Here is a 22,932-nt window from a genome sequence, read left to right on the forward strand (position 1 = left end):
TGGGTGTGTGGAGTTGTGTGGGGTGTTTGAGGTGTGGGGTGTGTAGAAGTTTGGGGTTGTGTGGGATGTGTGGAGGTGTGAGGTGTGTGAAAGTGTGGGTGGGGTGTGGAGGTGTATGGAGGTGTGGGCTGTGTGGAAGTGTGTGGAGGTGTGGGGTGTGTGGAGGTATGTGGGGTGTTTGAGGTGTAGGGTGTGTGAGGTGTGTGGAGGTGTGGGGTGTAGGGAGAGGTGTGTGGAGGTGTGTGGGGTGTGGTGGTGTGTGGGGTGTGTGAGGTGTGTGGAGATGGGTGTGTGGAGGTGTGGGGTGTATGAGGTGTGTGGAGGTGTAGGGTGTATGGAGGGGTGTGTGGAGGTGTGGGATGTGTGGAGGTGTAGGGTGTATGGAGGGGTGTGTGGAGGTATGGGGTGTGTGGAGGTGTGGGGTGTGTGGAGGTATGTGGGTTGTGGGGGTGTGTGGAGGTGTGTGTGTGGAGGTATGTGGGGTGTGGAGGTATGTGGGTTGTGGGGGTGTGTGGAGGTGTAGGATGTGTGGAGGTGTGGGGTGTGTGGAGGTATGTGGGTTGTGGGGGTGTGTGGAGGTGTGGGATGTGTGGAGGTGTGGGGTGTGTGGAGGTATGTGGGTTGTGGGGGTGTATGGAGGGGTGTGTGGAGGTGTAGGATGTGTGGAGGTGTGGGATGTGTGGAGGTATGTGGGTTGTGGGGGTGTGTGGAGGTGTGGGATGTGTGGAGGTGTGGGGTGTGTGGAGGTATGTGGGTTGTGGGGGTATGTGGAGGTGTGGGATGTGTGGAGGTGTGTGTGTGGAGGTATGTGGGTTGTGGGGGGTGTGTGGAGGTGTGGGATGTGTGGAGGTGTGTGTGTGGAGGTATGTGGGTTGTGGGGGTGTGTGGAGGTGTGGGATGTGTGGAGGTGTGTGTGTGGAGGTATGTGGGTTGTGGGGGTGTGTGGAGGTGTGGGATGTGTGGAGGTGTGGGGTGTGTGGAGGTATGTGGGTTGTGGGGGTGTGTGGAGGTGTGGGATGTGTGGAGGTGTGGGGTGTGTGGTGTGTGGAGGTATGTGGGTTGTGGGGGTGTGTGGAGGTGTGGGATGTGTGGAGGTGTGGGATATGTGGAGGTATGTGGGTTGTGGGGGTGTGTGGAGGTGTAGGATGTGTGGAGGTGTGTGTGTGGAGGTATGTGGGGTGTGGGGGTGTGTGGAGGTGTAGGATGTGTGGAGGTGTGGGGTGTGTGGAGGTATGTGGGTTGTGGGGGTGTGTGGAGGTGTGGGATGTGTGGAGGTGTGGGGTGTGTGGAGGTATGTGGGTTGTGGGGGTGTGTGGAGGTGTGGGATGTGTGGAGGTGTGGGGTGTGTGGTGTGTGGAGGTATGTGGGTTGTGGGGGTGTGTGGAGGTGTGGGATGTGTGGAGGTGTGGGATATGTGGAGGTATGTGGGTTGTGGGGGTGTGTGGAGGTGTAGGATGTGTGGAGGTGTGTGTGTGGAGGTATGTGGGGTGTGGGGGTGTGTGGAGGTGTAGGATGTGTGGAGGTGTGGGGTGTGTGGAGGTATGTGGGTTGTGGGGGGTGTGTGGAGGTGTGGGATGTGTGGAGGTATGTGGGGTGTGGGGGTGTGTGGAGGTGTAGGATGTGTGGAGGTGTGGGGTGTGTGGAGGTGTGTGGGTTGTGGGGGGTGTGTGGAGGTGTGGGATGTGTGGAGGTATGTGGGGTGTGGGGGTGTGTGGAGGTGTGGGATGTGTGGAGGTATGTGGGGTGTGGGGGGTGTGTGGAGGTGTGTGTGTGGAGGTATGTGGGTTGTGGGGGTGTGTGGAGGTGTGGGATGTGTGGAGGTGTGGGATGTGTGGAGGTATGTGGGGTGTGGGGGTGTGTGGAGGTGTAGGATGTGTGGAGGTGTGTGTGTGGAGGTATGTGGGTTGTGGGGGGGGTGTGGAGGTGTGGGATGTGTGGAGGTGTGTGTGTGGAGGTATGTGGGTTGTGGGGGTGTGTGGAGGTGTGGGATGTGTGGAGGTGTGGGGTGTGTGGAGGTATGTGGGTTGTGGGGGGTGTGTGGAGGTGTGGGATGTGTGGAGGTGTGTGTGTGGAGGTATGTGGGTTGTGGGGGTGTGTGGAGGTGTGGGATGTGTGGAGGTGTGGGGTGTGTGGAGGTATGTGGGTTGTGGGGGGTGTGTGGAGGTGTGGGATGTGTGGAGGTGTGTGTGTGGAGGTATGTGGGTTGTGGGGGGTGTGTGGAGGTGTGGGATGTGTGGAGGTGTGTGTGTGGAGGTATGTGGGTTGTGGGGGTGTGTGGAGGTATGTGGGTTGTGGGGGGTGTGTGGAGGTGTGGGGTGTGTGTGGAGGTATGTGGGTTGTGAGGGTGTGTGGAGGTGTGGGATGTGTGGAGGTATGTGGGTTGTGGGGGTGTGTGGAGGTGTGGGATGTGTGGAGGTGTGTGTGTGGAGGTATGTGGGTTGTGGGGGTGTGTGGGTTGTGGGGGTGTGTGGAGGTGTGGGATGTGTGGAGGTGTGGGATGTGTGGAGGTATGTGGGTTGTGGGGGTGTGTGGAGGTGTGGGATGTGTGGAGGTATGTGGGGTGTGGAGGTATGTGGGTTGTGGGGGTGTGTGGAGGTGTGGGATGTGTGGAGGTGTGTGTGTGGAGGTATGTGGGTTCTGGGGGGTGTGTGGGGTGTGTGGAGGTGTGGGGTGTGGAGGTGTGGGGTGTGGAGGTGTGGGGTTTGTGGAGGTGTGGGTTATGTGGGGGGGGTGTGGGTGGAGTTGTGGGGTGTGTGTGTGGGGAGTGGGGGATGTGAGTGGAGGTGTGGGGTATGTGGACGGGGATTGGGGGGTGTGGGTGAAGTTGTGGGATGTGGAGGTGTGAGTTATGTGGAGGTGTGGGGGGTGTGGGTGGAGTTGGGAGGGGTGTGTGGAGGTGTGGGTTATGTGGGGGTGTGGGTGGAGTTGGGTGTGTGTGGGGGGGGGTGTGGAGGTGTGGGTTATGTGGAGGTGTGGGTGGAGTTGTGGGGTGTATGTGGGGAGTGTGGGTGTGGATTGGGGGGTATGAGTGGAGGTGTGGGGTGTGTGGACGGGGGTTGGGGTGTATGGGTGGAGTTGTGAGGTGTGGAGGTGTGGGTTATGTGGGGTGTGGGTGGAGTTGTGAGGTGTGGAGGTGTGGGTTATGTGGGGGTGTGGGTGGAGTTGTGAGGTGTGGAGGTGTGGGTTATGTGGGGGTGTGGGTGGAGTTGTGAGGTGTGGAGGTGTGGGTTATGTGGGGGTGTGGGTGGAGTTGTGAGGTGTGGAGGTGTGGGTTATGTGGGGGTGTGGGTGGAGTTGTGAGGTGTGGAGGTGTGGGTTATGTGGGGGTGTGGGTGGAGTTGTGAGGTGTGGAGGTGTGGGTTATGTGGGGTGTGGGTGGAGTTGTGAGGTGTGGAGGTGTGGGTTATGTGGGGGTGTGGGTGGAGTTGTGAGGTGTGGAGGTGTGGGTTATGTGGGGGTATGGGTGGAGTTGTGGGGTGTGGAGGTGTGGGTTATGTGGGGGTGTGGGTGGAGTTGTGGGGTGTGGAGGTGTGGGTTATGTGGGGGTGTGGGTGGAGTTGTGAGGTGTGGAGGTGTGGGTTATGTGGGGGTGTGGGTGGAGTTGTGGGGTGTGGAGGTGTGGGTTATGTGGGTGTGTGTGTAGGTGTGGGGTCTGTAGGAGTGGGGGGTGTGAGTGGAGGTGTGGGGCGTGTGGACGGGCGTTGGTGGGTATGGTCTTGCCAGCAGCTTCCCTCCAGGCCACAGCAGCGAATGCGATCACAGCAATTCCAGCTTGGTTACATATTCCTTTTTCCTGTTTGAGATCAGGGAACCGAGGCTCAGAGGTGACATGATTCGGTCACAGCAAGAGAACCAGAATCAAACAAACCGTGCTGACTCCAGCCTCCACCCCACCAGGGCACCTCCCTGCCAAACTGTCCCCTCCCTGGCCCTTTTTGATGTAGGGGGAGTTCGGCAGGTGCAGCTGTGAGCCCTCAGGCTTAGAATTCTCTGCAGCCCCTGATGATGGCCATGAGCTTGGGTTCAAACCAGAGCCCCTTCTGGTCCTGGAGTCTGGAACCACCAGCAGCCCCACCATGACCTTGGGGTGGAGCCCCTGTCAGGAGCGCCTCCACGGGCGGCACTGGGCTCCCCGTTCCTCTTTCACCCCCGCACGGGCTTAGCTGCTGGCCTCTGTGGTTCTGCTACCCCCGCTACCTAGAGAGCCTCCCGGGCCGCGCCGATCCTCACCAAGTGGGGGAGCTTCCTGTCTGTAGGAGGGACTTTACTGGATGCGGGGTTTGGTGTTTATGGAGATGCAGCCCTTCTCCCTCCTGCTTCATGCACGTGTGCACAGACGGCGAGTGAGTCAGGGTGGGCTCCTGCCACGACTCGGCCCCTCCCCAGAGTGGCTGGACTTAGGAGCTAATCGGCACGTGACAGACCCTCCCAGTCAGTGGCAGGCGTTTCCCGGGACAGTATCGGTGTAGCAGTCAAGAGTGTGTGCAGCTGCCCGTACATGCTGGGCCCCAGACTCCCGTCTCCCCGCGATGTTCATGCCAGGGTAATGCAAGCTGAATCAAATTGTGCTGCCGCAACGCCCCCTGGAGTAGTTTGTGCCGAAGCTGCTGTCTGACTCTTCGGCGCAGCCTCAGTAGCGCCTGTGTCGGTTTCCTCACTGAATGTGCGTGGGGTTGCGGCTCCCAGGAGACTGTGCTGCTGTTTCTGCTCTTCTGCATCCTCTAGGGCTCCTGCGGCTGAGCCAGGTCCCTGGACTTTGGGACTGGGTAAGGCTTTGCCCGGTGGAGCTCGGGGCTCTGTACCTGGCGCTGCGCTCTCCCGTCCTGCACACTGGCCTCCCTGTCTGGGACCCTCTCGCATTTCCTCCTGGCAGCTTGGACCTTTCCTTTGCCTTCGTCGCCCTCTGGCCTCCTATCCAGCCTGTGTTCCTCAGGATGCTGCTTATGTACTTCTCTCTTCTAGGAGGGACCCCGAAGCCAGAGCTACAGCCAGAGCAGGTCATAAAAAACTACACGGAAGAGCTGCAAGTGCCCCCAGATGAGGTTTGTGTCTTGGGAGCTGGGCTGCCTTTGTTTCTGTTTGCAGACAACTCCAGATAGAAAGGACATCTGCCCCTTCCCGCTTGAAGGGTGCTTCCCAGGTGCCTCTGGGTGCCAGGACCTTGCTCCAGCCCCTTTGGTTTCATCTCCCAGCCTCCTGAGACCCATATCGTTATGATCTGAGCTTTGCACTTAAGGAGCTGTGGTCCTGAGCAAAGTCCCTCCTCTCCCGGCCCTGGCCTCTCTGTAGCCTCATGGCCGTCCTGGGAGCAGGAATCCCGGAGACAAGGGATGGGCCAGCCTGCCCCACTCTCCGCCGTGCGGATGCTGGTGTAGAAGTGAGGTGGCCTCGTCCAGGTGGCTGCCCTGCCCCTCCAGCTGTTGGGAGAGCTGGTTAAGGTTCCTATAATGTTTTTATTCTTAAAGACAGGGGCACACGCTGTCACCCAGGCTCAGTGCAGTGGCGTGATCACAGCTCACTGCAGCCCTGTCCTCCTGGCCTCCTGTAATGAACGGGACCAGTGAGACTCCTGTTGCTCTTCCATAGAACCTGAACCTCTGCTGAGCCACGTTTTGGGGGCTGTGGCACCCCTTTCCCCCGATTTTAGTGGGGAACCCTGGAGATACTGTTGGGGGGTAGGGTGAATGGCTAGGAGTACCAGTACCCAGAGATCTTCAGATACTGGGGGACGGGTGAATGGCCAGGAGTACCAGTACCCAGAGATCTTCAGATACTGGGGGACGGGTGAAAGGCCAGGAGCCCCAGTACCCAGGGACTCTTCACTTATGTCTCTCTCCAATCAGTTGAGTCCATGAAAAAAATCTGGTAAGTAAAGCTTTGGACAGGAGCCTCAAAGTCCTCCTCCTTCGTCCCACCCCTTCAACAAGCCCTTGCCACATTCCCTTCTGCCCAGTGCTTGGCTCTGTCTCCGCCCTGGTGCCCATCTGGTATGACTGGGCCGTTTCACCCCAGGCTCCTCCTCTCCAAGCTGCCGTCTGCACAGCCAGCACGTAGCTCAGATCGTGGGAGCACTCCCTGCCTGGAACCCCCAGCAGGATCCCCAACTCACACACAGCCCCAGCCGCTGAGTGTGGCAGCCAGAGCCCCGAGGGCCCGCCTCTCCCTGATCCTGTCTCATCTCCTGCTCTCCCCCCGCCAGCTTTAGTGCCCATGTGCTGGCTTCTCGTTCAAAACGTCCTCCTCCCTCTTCCCAGGTGCCCGCTCCGTGCTTGTCCATCTGGCAATTCCTGTCTCCCTTGTACAGCCCCACTCCGAGGGCCTCCCCCAGGATCCTGCCCTGTCCATCCTCCCCATTTGGTGGCTCCTGCTGTCATGTCGGGCCTGTGCTGCTGTTAAGCTCTTTAAGGGCACAGGTCCCGGTGACTCACCTGTGTTTCCAGCCTGTGGAATGGACGATTTTTTTTTTTTCCTGAGATGGAGTCTCACTCTGTCGCCCAGGCTGGAGTGCAGTGGCACAATCTCAGCTCTGCAACCTCTACCTCCTGAGTTCAAGCAATTTTCTTGCCTCAGCCTCCCGAGTAGCTGGGATTATAGGCGCCCACCAACACGCCTGGCTAATTTTTGTGTTCTTAGTAGACATGGAGTTTTCCCATGTTGGCCAGGCTGGCCTCACATTCCTGACCTCAAGTGATCGGCCTCCCAGAGTGCTGGAATTACAGGGCTGAGCCACTGTGCCTGGTCTTGGAATTGACTTTGACCACACTTCCAGCATTTCAGCACATGAAAGCCTCTTTTTCCAAGACTGGCCCTCGTCAGCCCAGCCCACTGTTGGCGAGCATGACCTGTGTTTGGTCTCCTCCAGGACTGCATCATCTGCATGGAGAAGCTGTCCGCAGCATCTGGGTACAGCGACGTGACTGACAGCAAGGCCATCGGGCCCCTGGCTGTGGGCTGCCTCACCAAGTGCAGTCACGCCTTCCACCTGCTGTGCCTGCTGGCCATGTACTGCAATGGCAACAAGGTGCCCCCACTGGCCTGGGGTGGAGGCGGGTGGCCTGCCCCCACAGTCCTGAGCTGTCCACACCTGCAGAGGCGGGAGGGTTCTGGGGGTGGCTGTGGGGACGGGCCTCTGCAAAAGATGGTGCCGGGCGTGGGGCCAGCTTGAAGACCTTTCTAAAGGCCTGGCTGGCTCTCCCAGGCCTGCCCTACTCTCCTAGGCCTGCCCCACGCTTTAGAAAGGGGGACCAATGGGGCTGGTTCCCTCCACCCCTCCAACCAGTCCTGAGGAGATTGTGGGCTTCTCCAAGCCTCAGGGCACCGCCACCCCCTCGGCCACTTGTAAGCGCTGCACACGCTGTCTCCCTTCTTCCTTACAGCGTCCCTGTGCGGTCAGCACAGTGCTCATGAGGGAGGGGCTCAGAGCAGGGGCCGTGCCCAGGGTCGCCCCGCTGGGAGGTGGGAGCCAGGCCTCGAGGCAGGGCTGACCCTGGGTCCCACGGCACCTAAACGTGAAGAGCCACGCCCAAGCCGACCCCCAGCTGCTGTCCCTGCAGCGACCTTCAGGCAGGATGGGCAGAGTTTGGAGGCTTAGAGAACCAAGTCATGTGGCGCGTCAGAGCCTGGCTTGGCCTTCCCTAGTGTCTGCCGTCCTGGGCAGCCAGGGCCCAGCTCCTCGGATCAGGCGCTGCAAGGCTGTCTGTCGGACTTCACATGCGCTTCACCCGTGGAGAATTCTGCTCAGGATCTGAGTTTTCCCACTCGCCACCTGTCTCCTGATAGCATGCTCCTGTAACGAAAACGGCATAATGAGTTGCTGGTGCAAAACAAAGCTTTCCAGGGAAGCTGTTGGAAGCCAGTTTCTGGGCGGGAGGCTGCCAGCAACTCCCTGGGATGGCGGCCGGCCCGTTCCCGGGGCCCTTTACCATCTGACGGTGGAGGTGACCGTCTTGGTGCTCTCAGACAGCCAGCTCAGTGGGTCGCGTCTGCCTCTCTCAGGATGGAAGTCTGCAGTGTCCCTCCTGCAAAACCATCTATGGAGAGAAGACAGGGACCCAGCCCCAGGGAAAGATGGAGGTATTACGGTTCCAGATGTCGCTCCCCGGCCACGAGGACTGCGGGACCATCCTCATAGTTTACAACATTCCCCATGGCATCCAGGTGAGGGGCCTTCCTGGAGTCCCCCACTCCCGGCTGCTCCTTTTCCCACCCCACCCACATCCCAGCAGTCTGCCCCTGGATCAAGGCTGAGGATGCCCATGTGGCCAAGCTCAGGCCCCCAGGTCCCCTAAGGCCAGGGCCATGGAGAGCCAGGAATGGGGAGGCAGTGCCGGGGCTTAGGGCAAGCTCTTAGGGCTGTGGCAGCAGAGAGCTGGCCCTCCACTCTTTCCCGAACCAGGGAAGCCTTCCTGGAGGAGGAGCCATCTTAGCTAGACTTGTTCTGGGCAGAAGGACAGGCAGTTCAGTGGGAGGAACCCTGCGGAGGGGCTAGAGAAGTGGGGTCACAGCAGGGTGTGCATCGAGGAACCTTGGGTTGGGAGTGGCGGGGCCAGGTGTGTGGGTGTCAGAAGCCCAGGCACAAGGCCCCAGCATCCCTGAGGAGAACCAGACGGGCCCTGGCCCTTTCAGTCTCCTGTCTTGGGCAGAGGGTGGATGGCAGGGTCTGGGGCAGGGTGGGAAGATAATGGGGCAGTGGGTACCAGTCAAGGTCCACCTGTGGTGGATGGAGTGGTCTTTTTGTCGTGTTGAACCGTGAGCCTTTCCCGTGGTTTCCCTCCACTTCTCCGCAGCTCAGAGGGAAATTAGGAACATTCAGGGTTGGCATCTTGGAACCGGGGAGAGGCTGGACCAGTGCAGGGGCCTGTCCCTGTGCGGGCTCTTGGAGCACCCTATCCTGGTGTCTGTTCCTCCGGCAGGGCCCTGAGCACCCCAATCCCGGAAAGCCATTCACTGCCAGAGGGTTTCCCCGCCAGTGCTACCTTCCAGACAATGCCCAGGGTCGCAAGGTAAGTGCCACTATGCGCCCCTGGGGTGAACAGGGCCCTGACCACGCAGCGGGAGGCCAGACGCCACACTGTGCTCTCTACTACTGCAGCGGAGGACAGAGGCTGAGGCCGGGCTCGGTGTCTGCTGCTCTTTTCTGGGGACCTGCTGTAGGTACAGGGAGGGCAGCCTGGACCTCACAGAGCCTTGAGGGAGGAGGAGGGGCCATCGCCTTCCAGCACCCGGCTGGGTGGGGTCAGGAGCTCCTGAGAGTCAGAGGAGGGACTGGGGACTGTGTTAGACCAGGTGACCAAGGAAGGCTGGAGCAGTCGTGTCTGCCCTGAGACCTGAATAGGGACTTTGTGACTGCAGAGAAGGCTGGGGATGAGCCTTCCAGGCAGGCAGGACAGCTGGCGAGGAGGGTGGGAGCCCATGGTGAGGGTGTGAAGGCAAGGCCACCCCCCAGGCCAACCCCAGGGGTAGAGCTGGTTCTGAGCGCCCAGGGAAGCCACGGAGGTGGAGCTGCTGATGGAGCTTTGGAAAAGCTCCTCTGGCCGTGTGAGAATGGGCTCAAGGTGGCAGAGCTGGAGGTGAGGAGAGGGCAGGGAGAGGGCAGGGAGGCCTGGATTCCACCAGGGAGGGTGGATGGGCCGGTGCTCGTCCAGCACCGGCTCTGGAAGCAGGGAGGACTCAAGCATGGTGCCTGGGCATCAGAACCAAACGATGGCAGTGCCTGGCACCAAGGCAGGGTGGGCTGGAGCCCAGGCTTCTGTGGGATCCTAATGTACTGTCCAGTGGGCAGTTTTGGGGTCCCTGCAGATGGGGTGAGTGCCAGGGAGTGGATGAGGTCACCCAGGAGGGGCTGGGATGGGAAGAACATGGTGCCAGCCTGTGCCTGCTCACTGAGCCCCTCTCTCTCCCCGTTCCCTCCTTCCTCTTCCCCCTCCTCCTCCCCGGGCAGGTCCTAGAGCTCCTGAAGGTGGCCTGGAAGAGGCGGCTCATCTTTACAGTGGGCACGTCCAGCACCACGGGTGAGACGGACACTGTGGTGTGGAACGAGATCCACCACAAGACAGAGATGGACCGCAACGTTACGGGCCATGGCTACCCCGACCCCAACTACCTGCAGAACGTGCTGGCTGAGCTGGCCGCCCAGGGGGTGACCGAGGACTGTCTGGAGCAGCAGTGACCTTGTGCCCCAGCACACCCGCCTCTGGTGGCCACCCCGCTGCCCCATGGCTGGCTGGGTGGCCAGGCAGGAAGTGCCCAGCCCGGGAGGCTGGGAGGTTTGTTGGGGGTGTGGGGTGTGCCCCACCTGAAGCCGGGGCTCCCCCTGCCTGCCTCTCCTTCCTCCCCTCCAGGAATTGGGCAGTCCTGGGCAGTTGTACTCATGGGGGCTTAAGATGCAGCTACCTCAGTGCGCAGGGCCCGTCTGTCCTCTGGGGGCTGCTTCGGGCCAGCGGTGCTCGGGGCCTGGTGTGGGGCAACTAGAGACTTCCCCAGCCTGGACGGGCGTGGGTTCTGGGTCAGCTTCTTTTACCTCAATTTTGTTTGCAATAAATGTTCTATAGCCAAAGTCAGCAGGTCCTGGGTGTGTGCATGAGTACGTGTGTGTGTGTGCACGCGTGCCCCCCACACTTCCTGCATCAGAGCAGGAGGAGGTCCCGTGGGCTCATCAGCTCCCATTTGATTACTGAAGAACAGGCCACAGCGAGGCGTGGAGAAGTCTATGGTACTGGACTATGCCGCCTCCACATGCCCCACATGCCCCACGCTGATCACCCTGCTGTGCCAGGGGCTGTCACCCCAGAGCACCAGCTGTCACCTTTGTGGCCCTGGGGTTGTGGTTCACAAAATGCCATTCACTTAGGATTGGAGCTGCTGTCTGTTTTACTGATGTGGACACAGGTTCAAAGGTGCAATGACTTGAACCAGAGATGGTGACGCATGCCTGTTATCCCAGCTGCTCAGGAGGTCAAGACAGGAGGCTCACTTTAGTCCAGAAGTTTGAGACCAGCCTGAGCAGAATTGCAAGACCTCATCTCTAAAAAAAAGTTAGGCCAGGTGCCGTGGCTCATGCTTCTAATCCTAGCAGTTTGGGAGGCCGAGACAAGTGGATCACCTGAGGTCAGGAATTTGAGACCAGCCTGGCCAACATGGCAAAACACTGTCTCTACTAAAAATACAAAAAGGCGTGGTGGCGTGCTCCTGTAATCCCAGCTACTCAGGAGGCTGAGGCAGGAGAATCGCTTGAACCCAGCAGGTGGAGGTTGCAGTGAGCCAAGATCATGCCACTGCACTCCAGCCTGAGCCACAGAGCAAGACTCCGTCTCAAAAAAAAAATAAGCCGGGCATGCTGGCACCTGCCTGTAGTCCCAGCTGTCGGAAGGCTGAGGTGGGAGGATCGCATGAGCCCAGGAGTTCAAGGCTGCAGTGAGCTCTGATTGCACCACTGCACTGCAGCTAGGGCAACAGAGCAAGATCCCATCTGTAAAATAACAATAATAAAAAGACAGATTGAATGCTTGGCTAGGTAGGTGGAATCCAGGCCAGGGTTGATCTGACACCATTGTAAAAGTTCTAATTGTTGACCCTCTTGGAATTTGGATCAGATATCCCCAGTCAAGATTGTGCTGCCTGTCCGGGAGGAGGAGTTTGGGCCTGGGACCAGAGAGGGACGGCAGGGCCACCTCGTTCCTGGCTGTGGGAAGCAGAGGCACTTTGGCCTTGGCGAGCCCCTTTCTCTGTTAAAAAATCTATTTTACAACATGTTGGTATAAAGATGAATATATTAATGTATACTAGAGGATTTTCTCTCACCTAAAGGTTCATTTTTCTCCCTTCTGATTTTAACGGAAATTAAAAATGTATGTGGGATCGGCCGGGCGAGGTGGCTCATGCCTGTAATCCCAGCACTTTGGGAGGCTGAGGCGGGTGGATCACGAGGTCAGGAGATCGAGACCATCCTGGCTAACACGGTGAAACCCCATCTCTACTAAAAGATACAAAAAACTAGCCGGGCAAGGTAGCGGGCGCCTGTAGTCCCAGCTACTCGGGAGGCTGAGGCAGGAGAATGGCGTGAACCCGGGAGGCGGAGCTTGCAGTGAGTTGAGATCCGGCCACTGCACTCCAGCCTGGGTGACAGAGCGAGACTTTGTCTCAAAAAAAAAAAGTATGTGGGCTCTTATAAACAGTGTGGGCCCAGGGCACTATGCCTAATGGTAACATGGTCCAGGGAAAAAGGGTACTGAGGCCTCCCTAGAAGACCCCAGCGTAGCTGGACCCCAAACTTGTTTGGTTCCACATTTGATTGGTTGGTTGGTCTTGAGACGGAACCTCGCTCTGTCACTCAGGCTGGAGCACAGTGGTGCAATCGCGGCTCATTGCAACCTCCACCTTCCGGGTTCAAGCGATTCTCCTGCCTCAGCCTCCTGAGTAGCTGAGACTACAGACACCCACCACCACGCCCAGCTAATTTTTGTATTTTTAGTAGAAACAGGGTTTCACCGTGTTGGCCAGGCTGGTCTTGAACTCCTAACCTCAGGTGATCCTCCCGCCTCGGCCTACCAAAGTGCTGGGATTACAGACGTGAACCACTGTGCCTGGCCTGGTTCCACATTTGAGACTCCGTACTCACACTGCCTGTGAGTGCAGGAGTTGGGGTGGGTGCCTGAGCCTTGGATGCTTCTCCTTGAAAGGATTCTGAGGATGAGGATGGGAGAAAATATTTTCAAATCGCATTCCTGATAAGGATCTAGTATCCAGAATATATAAAGAACCCTTAGAACTCAGCAATAGGTTGGGTGCAGTGGCCTATGCCTGTAGTCCCAGCACTTTGTAAGGCCAAGGTGGGCGGATCACCTGAGGTCAGGAGTTAGAGACCATCCTGGCCAACATGGTGAAACCCCGTCTCCACTAAAAATACAAAAATTAGCTGGGCGTGTTGGTGGGCACCTATACTTCCAGCTGCTTGGAGACTGAGGCAGGAGAATTGCTTGAACCCAGAAGGCAGAGGTTGCAGTGAGCCGAGATTATGCCTCTGCACTCCAGCCTGGACCCTGTCTCAAAAACAAAAACAAACAAAAAATGAGAAAACCTCAATAAAAAGACAACCCAATTTAAAAATGCACAAAGAACTAGAATAGATGTTCCTCCGAAGAAGATAAAGGGCCAGACTGGGCACAGTGAATCACGCCTGTAATCCTAGCACTTTGGGAGGCCGGGGTGGGTGGATCGCTTGAGGTCAGGAGTTCGAGACCAGCCTGGACAATATGATGAAACTGTGTCTCTACCAAAAATATTAAAAAATTAGCTGGGTGTGGTGATAGCACCTGTAATCCCAGCTACTCGGGAGGCTGAAGCGGGAGAACTGCTTGAACCCGAGAGGCAGAGGTTGCAGTGAGCCGAGATCATGCCACACCATACTCCAGCCTGGCAACAGAAAAAGACACCGTCTCAAAAATATAAAAACCATGAGATGCCACACTACACCCATTATGATGGCTATACTGAAACAAAAATAAAGCAATGTTGGAGAGGATGTCAAGAAATGAGACCCTCATCCACTGCTACTGGGAATGTAAAATGCAGCCACTTCGGCAAACGGAACCTCTGAAAGGAGCATTAGTGTGTGACCACAGTTCCGCTCCTAGGTACGTACTCAAGAGCATTGAAAATGTCCCCACAGAAGCCTGCAAACAGATGCTCATGGCAGCATTATTTACAATAGCCCCAAAGAGGAAAAAACCAAATTATGCATCCACTGATGAATCAAAGTGCGACACGTCACAGGATGGAATATTACTCAACTGTGAAAAGGAATGAAGCAATCACAGTCAAGGAGGAACCTTGAAAAAGTAAAAGCCAGACACAGGCCGGGCGCAGTGGTTCATACCTGTAATCCCAGCACTTTGGGAGGCCGAGGCAGGCAGATCGCGAGGTCAGATCAAGACCATCCTGGCTAACACAGTGAAACCCCGTCTGTACTAAAAATACAAAAAAAATAGTCGGGCGTGGTGGGGGGCACCTGTAGTCCCAGCTATTCGGGAGGCTGAGGCAGAAGAATTGCTTGAACCTGGGAGGTGGAGCTTGCAGTGAGCAAAGATTGTGCCATTGCACTCCAGCCCGGGGCAACAAGGTGAGACTCTGTCGGGAGTTCGAGACCAGCCTGACCAACATGGAGAAACCCTATCTCTACTAAAAATACAAAATTAGCCAGATGTGGCGGCACATGCCTATAATCACAGCTACTCAGGAGGCTGAGGCGGGAGAATCGCTTGAACCCAGGAGGCGGAGGTTGCAGTGAGCCAAGACCGGGCCATTGTACTCCAGCCAGCCTGGGTAACAAGAGTGAAAACTCCGTCTCAAAAAAAATTGGCGGGGGTGCCAGGCACGGTGGCACACGCCTGTAATCCCAGCACTTTGGGAGGCTGAGGCAGGCGGATCACTTGAGATCAAGAGTTTGAGAGCAGCCAAGCCAACATGGTGAAACCCTGTCTCTACTAAAATACAAAAGTTAGCTGGGCCTGGTGGCATGTGCCTGTATTCCAGCTACTCGAGAGGCTGAGGCAGGAGAATCGCTTGAACCTGGGAGGCAGAGGTTGCAGTGAGCCCAGATCACACCACTGCACTCCAGCCTGGGCGACAGAGGAGACTCCATCTTACAAAAAAAATTAATTAATTAAATAAAATTTTAAAAAATAATAAATAAATTAGCCAGGGCATGGTGTTGCGTGCCTGTGGTTCCCGCTACTGGGGAGACTGAGGTTGGAGGATTACTTGAACCTGGGAGTTTGAGGCTCCAGTTAGCTGTGCTCTCACCACTGCCCTCCCTGGGTGACATATACATATTTAAGCCACTGAGCTGTGAAGGTATGTGAGTTATATATGTGAAAAATACACACATAGCACCAAATCCCGGGAGTAGTGTAAGTGGAGGGTTTGTCAACTGTCAAGGGCTCTGCAGCCCTTTCTCTGAATCCAAGTTCTTCTTCCTTTGGATGGGGAATCAAGGATGTGACCTGGGAGGATGTGGCCTCGTCGAGGGCAGGGTCAGCGTGCTGTGATGGGGCTGGGGCTGGGCAGGTTAAGGGTGCCTGCTACTCCCCACTTCTGACTCTGGGTGGGGACAGACGGCCAGAGGGAGGCTCCTGGCACCTGGGGCGCAGGAATCTCAAGCATGTGGTCCTGAGCCCAACTTTCCAAAAGCCAGACCCTCCTCCCCAGGGCCAAGAGACTGGGAGGGGCCCCAATCCAAGCTCTGGGAAGGCCTGGCTGGCATCCGGGGGTCCAGTGGTCCCTCTCCCTCGGCCCTGGCAGTGGGGCTGGGCACTGGCCTGCCTCCCTCCAGAACCGCCCCCAGCTCCTCCCTGCTGGGGGCTGGACTGGGAGGAAGGGGGTGGGGTGCGCTTATATTTGCAGGTCTTTCCAGCCCCTGGGGCAGCCTGATTAACCAGCTTCTCCAGGGCCAAGCTGCTGGGGGTGGGGTGCAGCCCAAGGTGGCCAGACCAGCCCCTGAGCCTCCTGGGTGCTGGCAGCTGTCATGGGGCTCCCCCGGGGGCAGCCTCTCCTAGGGCTGCACATGCTCCTCATGGCACTGAACTGTCTCCAGCCCAGCCTGAGCCTGGGTGAGTGGGGGTCCTGGATGGACGCGGCCAGCCAGACCCAAGGGGCTGGGGGCCCTGCTGGAGTGATTGGACCCTGGGCGCCCACCTGCCTCCGACTGGGAGAGGCAGCCCCAGGGACCCCCAAGCCCGTCTCCGTGGCTCACCTTTTGTCCCCCGTGGCCACAGAGCTGGTGCCCTACACGCCGCAGATAACAGCCTGGGACCTGGAAGGGAAGGTCACGGCCACCACCTTCTCCCTGGAGCAGCCGCGCTGTGTCTTCGACGGGCATGCCAGCGCCGGCGACACCGTCTGGCTCGTGGTGGCCTTCAGCAATGGTGCGGGGACAGCTGTGGGGCCTGGGTGACGGTGACGGCCGAGGACAGTGGTGGGCCCTAGGAGCCCCTCACCAGCAAGCACCTTCAATGACTGAGCCCTTGTAGGGCCTTTGGGAGATAGGTGTGGATGAATGGGGCTTTATCCAAAGGGGTGATATGTGTATTGAAAAATACACACATAGTGAGCACCAAATCCCGGGAGTTGTTTAAGTGGCGGGTTTGTCAACAGCTCTGCAGCCCTTTTTCTGAATCCAAGTAGTTCTTCCTTTGGACGGAAAACCGAGGCTTCGACCTGACAGGATGTGGCTTCGTGGGGGGCAGGGCCGGTGCACTGCGATGGGGCTGGGGCTGGGCAGGTTGGGACCGCCCGCTGCTCCCCACTCCTGGCTCTGGGTGAGGACAGAAGGCCAGAGGGAAGTTCTCCTTCAGGGGTAACAAAGTCAACTGTGGATCTGGACTATCTCTGGGGGTCCTGAGGGAGGAGGTGGCATGGGGGGTCAGGGCTGGAGGGTGGGCGAACGCAGAACCCCCGCTCATAAGCACAAAGCTGGTCTCTCCCCTCCTACCCCCATCTGTTCTCTCATCTTGCAGCCTCCAGGAGCTTCCAGAACCCAGAGACACTGGCTGACATCCCGGCCTCCCCACAGCTGCTGACCGATGGCCACTACATGACCCTGCCCCTGTCTCTGGACCGGCTGCCCTGTGACGACCCCATGGTGGGCAGCGGAGGTGCCCCCGTGCTGCGGGTGGGCCATGACCACGGTTGCCATCAGCGGCCCTTCTGCAACGCGCCCCTCCCTGGCCCTGGACCCTATCGGTAGGTGGTACCCCCACCACCGGGGCCCTGGGACTGGGGCTGTGCTTGGGGAGGAGGCGTTGCTGGGAGCAAGGATGCTCTCTCTACTATATTCCCAGGGATCCTCTGGCCCCTGTCCTCCCCTTTGCAAGCCCGAGCTCCTTCCACTGTAGAGTCAGCAACAGTGCTCACCTCAGCTGGGGCCGGGCAAGGCCCAGGAGGAGCGGGTGGGCACCACGGGGAGGCGGGATCTTAGTCAAGGTGGGAGGGGGCAGCTTCCCCAAAGTCTAGGCCCCTGGCCCCCACCACGGGCAGATCTGGCAGGAAACTCGGGGGCCGAGTTCAGACCCAGTCTTGTGGATATGAGGCAGGGAGCAAGAGAGGTGGCTCCCACCCGCTCTTACAGATGAGGAAACTGAGGTACAGGAGGTCAAGTGGCCTGCCAAGGTCGGGGTGGAGCCGGGAAGGGGAAGCAGGCTGTGTGTCCAGGTCAGGACTGTCCCGGCACAGGACAAGGTGGGGTGGCCTCAGGAAGACCAGGCCTGGGGGGAGCCGGGAAGGCAGGGCATGGAGAAGCTGGAACAGCACCCCGCTCTACCCAGCCCCCCTCTGCCCTCTCACCCACTCTCCAGGTCCACCCTCTGCCCTCCCTGCCGCCACACCCTGGCTCAGCTTCCAGCTCCACGCCCCGCCCTGTCCCCTGCAGCCACTCTTTTCAGTGCCAACCTGTCAGGTCCTTCCCCACTGCCCAGACCTTCCAGAGCTCCCAGCCCTGCAAAGACACAAACCGAGCCCCTCTGCAGGGCTCCTAGTGCCCTCGGTCCTTGGGCTGCTGGTGACTGAGCCCCCCGCCCTCCGGCTACTGCTGCCCCTCTGGGAGGCCTGGGACCCCTGCCCATGTGCCTTGCTAAGCCACCTTCACCTGCACTTTTGACTCGTGGCATTTAGGAACTGGGGCCCCTAAACCATCCCCGGCCCAGGTCTGGTGTCTGGAGAGCAACTGCTCAGGGGGATGGGGGATGGTGGCACAGGCCAAGTGGCTGGAGACATCTCAGGGGATTCTCAGAGCAGGGCCAGGCCACCGGCTGCTGCTCTTGACTGGCACCCCCACTCCACATCCATGGGAGGGGCCCAGAGGAGCTGCTGGGGGACCTGGCCCTGCCTGGGGTGGTCCCAGCCTCTGAGTCTCTCCCCTCCTCCCCCACCACCTCCCGTCCCCAGCGTGAAGTTCCTCCTGATGGACGCCAGGGGCTCACCCAGGGCCGAGACCAAGTGGTCAGACCCCATCACTCTCCACCAAGGTAGCGCTGGGCAGGAGGGGCGCCCTGGCTTCTGTTTGCCCCCAGTGGACTCACCCATCTCTCTGGGCCACCTCGTCACCCTCTGCTGAGCTGGGCGCACCCCTGCTCCCACAGGGCTGGGGGCCTGGAGGCCACGTCCAAGTCAGGCCCAACCCCCATCAGATCCTCATGCTGGGGGAGTGGGGCACTGAGCCAGCCCCGTTGGCAGGGGCACCATCTCGGCCCATCAGCAAGCGTTTGCCAACTCTTGGGCTCCAGCCACACTGTGGGCAGAGACAGCCTCCCCACTGCTATAGGGAGTCAGGCTGTGTCAGCCCCTGCTGGGAGGGAGGAAGAGGGTGTGGAGGGGGTCAGAGTCAGGTCGGGGCTGGCTGGGGAGGCAGCCAGCTTGAGTTCTGAGCAGACCCAAGGGGCGGGTGTGAATGTACCAGGCCCAGGACATTTTGAGAGCCGCGACCCGGGTGTTGGGGTGGGGGTCTCCTGGGAGATGGCTTCAGAGGTCAGGGGGTGTGGGTTGGAAGTCTTGTCTTCTGAAGGCCTTGACTGCTGGGCTCCCGGGAGCAGGGCGGTGGATGAGCACGTGGTTGGGAGCAACCTAGAAGGTAGGAGCAGGGCGGAGGCCGTGGTCCAGGCTGGCAGAGCACAGAGGAAGTGGGACAGGGGGTTGGGCTCCGGGGTGTGCCTCGGGATATGAGAAAGCCAGGCCTTGAGGCTAGGCGAGCATGGGTGGGGAGGGAGAAAGGGAGGAGGTGACAGCCAGTCCTGGGGTTGAGGGGCAGCCTCTCTGAGCAGCTGGTGTGTGTGCAGGGAAGACCCCCGGATCCATCGACACCTGGCCAGGGCGGCGAAGTGGCAGCATGATCGTTGTTACCTCCATCCTCTCTTCTCTGAGCGGCCTCCTGCTCTTGGCCTTCTTGGCAGCCTCTACCGCACGCTTGTGAGTGGGGACACCCCCTCAGCCCCTCTCTCACCCAGAACCCCTTCCATTGAACTGGTCCCAGTGTCTGGAAGCCCTCCAGGCATGCCATGGGGTTTACTTTATTTTTGGTAGAGATAGGCACTTGCTGTGTTGCCCAAGCTGGTCTGGAACTGCTGGGCTCAAACGATCCTCCTGTCTCGGCCTCCCAAAGTGTTAGGATTACAGGCGTGAGCCACCTTGCCCAGCCCGATGCTTTGGTTTTGAGCTGCGCAGCGCCCCTCCCAGGGCCTGTGCAGGGAATTCCCACCCTGAGTATCTCGCACCTCGGGGGTCAGTGATGGGGGCCAGCAGCCCCTCTGGGGACAGGTTCAGGAGGGCCCACCTCACTCAGGCCCTGTCTTTCAGTGTATCCTCAGCCAAGGCCCTTCTCCTCCCGGGTCTCACCTGCTCTCTGTGGATCCTCTGGTGGTTTAGTAAGCTGATGCCAGGGTAGTCAGGGTGGCCACCTGGAGAGGTCCTCCAGTTGGTTCTAGAAAGGAGGAAGGAGGGATCAGAGACTGCGGGTGAGGCTGGGTGCAGCAGCTCATGCCTGTAATCCCAGCACTTTGGGAGGCCAAGGTAGAAGGATCACGGGAGGCCAAAAGTTCAAGACCAGCCTGGGCAACATGGTGAAACCCCGTCTCTACTAAAAATACAAAAATTAGCCAGGTGTGGTGGCGCCAGCCTGTCATCCCAGCAACTCGGGAGGCTAAGGCAGGGGAATCGCTTGAACTCGGGAGGCGGAGCTTGCAGTGAGCCGAGACTGCACCACTGCACTCCAGCCTGGGTGACAGAGCCAGACTCCATCTCAAAAAAAGAAGAAAAAAAAAAAAAAAAAAAGAGAGAGAGAGACTGCAGGTGAGGGAGCAGGGAGAGAGAACAGGCCCTGACCCAGCACCCGCCCCACATGGCAGGGACATACATCTGTTCCTCCTCCTCTCCCCACCCAGCTCCAGCCTGTGGTGGCCGGAGGAGGCCCCGGAGCAGCTGCGGATCGGCTCCTTCATGGGGAAGCGCTACATGACCCACCACATCCCGCCCAGCGAGGCTGCCACACTGCCAGTGGGCTGCGAGCCTGGCCAGGACCCCCTCCCCAGCCTCAGCCCCTAGCCTGGCCTCTGTGCATGGGGCTGGGGGAGGTGGGGTGCAGGGAGCGAGTGCATGGTGCTCTGTCCCAGCTCCTGCACCCACAGGCCCCCTCAGGGCTGCTCGCCTTTCCCCGCCGACCAGCACACCCCCTACCCTGCCTGGAATCCCAGCACCAGCCCCCCTGCCTCTGCCTTTCCGGTTTCTCTCCCTCTCCAAACATCTGTAAGTTGCACTCAGGAGGGTTTAGGGGAGGGTCATGGGCAGACTGGACACCCAGTCCCCACCTCCATCCCCACCTCTGTCTCACCTGACCTCCTTCGAGGAAGGCTGGAGGCTGTGTGGACAGGCCACCCTGACCGCAAGCTTCCAGACCCCAGGAGGAGGCCCGCAGGGGACCGTGCTTTGCCTGGTGCAGGAAGCTGGGCTCATTCCGGGGCCTATGAGACCTGAGCCGCCCTCTGTCCCCTGTCCCACCCATCAGTGGCTGGGCAGGGTAAGGATTCAGAGGCGTCCCCTACTGCCCCTGGGCACGGCACCTTTCTGAGAGTGGGACTCTCCATGGTGATCTGACTACCAATTCTGGCCACCACCTCCAACCCTCTTGCGCATACGGATGGCTCTTGCCCGTATCCACCCTCTCAAGCATTTATTAAGCACCTGCTGTATGCCACATACAGTGTTAGACTTGGGGCTTCAGGCATAGCTGGTCCTGACCTTGGGGAGCTGCCTTCTCTAGACCTGAGACGACCACGTGTCCAGATGTGACCTGTTGCTGTCGGAGGTCTGTCACGCCCTTAGACTGCCATCCCAGGAGGCTCTCCGGGACCCAGGAGCCTCCATCACCTGGAAGGACCCTCTGTGCAGAAGAACCCCAAGTGTCCATCTGTGTACAAGGCCGGTGGTTCCCGTCGTCGCCACTCGGGGGCGCCAGCGAGTCGCAGCCAGGCCGCCTCACGGCCAGTGCGCATGCGCACTCCGATTCGCTGCTCCTCCTATCTCCAAGGCGGTAGCAGATGCCGCGTGGCGGGGTCGGTGGAGGTCAGTACTCTAGGCCTCCTTCCGCCAAGCCAGAGGGATAAGCAGTCACGCCTGAGAGCCCGCTGCGTGCCATACAGTCCGCCCAGCCGCCGCGATTTTCTAAATGGAGAAACTGAGGCTCAGTGACTTGCCTGCTGCACTCTGTCCACGGCCGCTGCGCACGCCCCCTTGGGCTGCGCTCCCGGGCCCTCTAATGTGACCACGGCTCCCGGCCTGCAGGCCCTGCCCACAGAGGGCGCTCAGTGGTGACCCTTGGGCTGCAGCCCTCTTTGGAGGTGAATAAATGCGGTCTGGAGCCCACCATGGCCTGAATGGTGCCCCTCCCATGACAGGAAATTTATACTGGGAGCCCAGGGCCCTGCTCAGCTTCTGCCCCATGGGATTACCCCGAGCCTGTCCCTTGATTGCTGTCCTGGCTTGTACTTTGAGGTGCCCCCATCTTCTAATAACCCAAGAAAATCCGCACATGCGTTTCAGGGCCAGATATGTGATTTTGGTGCTCCCTCCCAAGCAAGCCCTTGAGCCCCTCATCTCTGAAAGCCCCTCCTCCATGCTGCCTGCACCCCCACCAGCCACCAGAGCCCCTCCAGGTATAGACAGAAACAGATTCAGTCAAATGCCTCGGTGTCCCAGGTGAAGTCTGGCCAGGGGACCCAGCCCCTTTAGGTTACACTACTGTGATAGGCTGGGTGCCATGGCTCATACCTAGAATCGTAGCACTTTGGGAGGCTGAGGCAGGATTACTTGAGCCCAGGAGTTCCAGGCCAGCTGGGGCAACATAGTGAGACTCCATCTCTACTAAAAATTAAAAAAAGATTAGCCAGGGGTGGTGGCATGTACCTCTAGCCCCAGCTACTTGGGAGGCTGAGGCAGGAGGATCACCTGAGCCCAGGAGTTTAAGGCTGCAGTGAGCTGTGATCGCACCACTGCCCTCTGGCCTGGACAATAGAGTGAGACCCTGTCTTGAACGAACAGGCTGGGCGCAGTGGCTCACACCTATAATCCCAGCACTTTGGGAGGCTGAGGCAGGCAGATCACTTGAGGTCAGGAGTTAAAGACCAGCCTGGCCAATGTGGCAAAACCCTGTCTCTACCAAAAACACAAAAATTAGCAGGGCATGGTGGCAGGGGGCCTGTAATCCCAGCTACTCGGGAGGCTGAAGCAGGAGAATCACTTGAACCCGGGAGGTGGAGGTTGCAGTGAGCTGAGATCTTTCCACTGCCCTCCAGTTTGGGCGACAGAGTGAGACTCCATCTCAAAAACAAAACAAAACAAAACACACAAACAAACAAAAACCCACTACGGTGGACCCCGGGTCCCTCTGCCTGGAATTGAGAGAGAGTTAACGGACGGGCTTGGTGGCTCATGCCTGTAATCCCAACTTTGGGAGGCCAGGTCAGGCAGATCACTTGAGGTCAGGGGTTCGAGACCAGCCTGGCCAACATGGTGAAACCCTATCTCTACTAAAAATACAAAAATTTGCCCAGTGTGGTGGTGGGTGCCTGTAATCCCAGCTACTTGGGAGGCTGAGGCGGGAGAATCACCTGAACCTGGGAAACGGAGGTTGCAGTGAGCTGAGATCATGCCACTGAGCGGCTTGGACGACAGAGCGACTCCATCTCAAAAAAAAAAAGTTAAAAGACCACCTCCCTATCAGCGGCCCCCAGCGGAGACTGTCTCATGCTGTCCTATCCAGACTCAAGACAGCTGGCTAGGGGCCCAGCCCGAAGGGGTATGAGAGGGAGGAGGAGGGGGCCATTGATGTTTGCTGTGTGACAAGAAAATGATGAATGAGTCCTCCCAGGGTCCAAGGACTAGCTAGGAGCAGGA

At 58.9% G+C, this 22,932-nt stretch overlaps 2 protein-coding genes across 10 annotated transcripts in view; both read left to right on the forward strand.

The window, feature by feature from the left end:
* The window catches only part of DTX2 (deltex E3 ubiquitin ligase 2), a 47,451-nt gene extending 36,892 nt beyond the window's left edge, over positions 1 to 10,559 (forward strand). For all 6 annotated transcript variants that reach the window (XM_008018415.3, XM_008018414.3, XM_073012712.1 and 3 more), the window contains 5 exons: positions 4,963 to 5,042; positions 6,863 to 7,021; positions 7,996 to 8,157; positions 8,913 to 9,002; positions 9,941 to 10,559. In XM_008018415.3, coding sequence (XP_008016606.1) covers positions 4,963 to 5,042; positions 6,863 to 7,021; positions 7,996 to 8,157; positions 8,913 to 9,002; positions 9,941 to 10,168 — 719 coding nt within the window. In that variant the 3' untranslated portion in view covers positions 10,169 to 10,559. The remainder of the gene's footprint in view (positions 1 to 4,962; positions 5,043 to 6,862; positions 7,022 to 7,995; positions 8,158 to 8,912; positions 9,003 to 9,940) is intronic.
* A 4,695-nt stretch (positions 10,560 to 15,254) lies between these two features.
* UPK3B (uroplakin 3B) lies at positions 15,255 to 21,746 on the forward strand. 4 transcript variants are annotated; one of them, XM_008018409.3, is made up of 6 exons: positions 15,255 to 15,605; positions 15,771 to 15,920; positions 16,512 to 16,737; positions 17,938 to 18,017; positions 18,825 to 18,954; positions 19,926 to 21,746. In XM_008018409.3, the coding sequence occupies exons 1-6, from the start codon at positions 15,521 to 15,523 to the stop codon at positions 20,083 to 20,085; spliced, it is 831 nt and encodes a 276-aa protein (XP_008016600.1). In that variant the 5' UTR covers positions 15,255 to 15,520; the 3' UTR covers positions 20,086 to 21,746. The 4 variants fall into 4 exon arrangements, with proteins under 4 accessions (XP_008016600.1, XP_072868815.1, XP_008016599.1 ...); XM_073012714.1 differs by lacking the exon at positions 17,938 to 18,017; XM_008018408.3 differs by having other exon boundaries at positions 15,255 to 15,920; positions 19,926 to 20,196.
* Positions 21,747 to 22,932: the final 1,186 nt, after the last annotated feature.

This window comes from Chlorocebus sabaeus, chromosome 28 (assembly GCF_047675955.1).
Source record: "Chlorocebus sabaeus isolate Y175 chromosome 28, mChlSab1.0.hap1, whole genome shotgun sequence".
NCBI classification, from domain to species: Eukaryota; Metazoa; Chordata; class Mammalia; order Primates; family Cercopithecidae; genus Chlorocebus; species Chlorocebus sabaeus.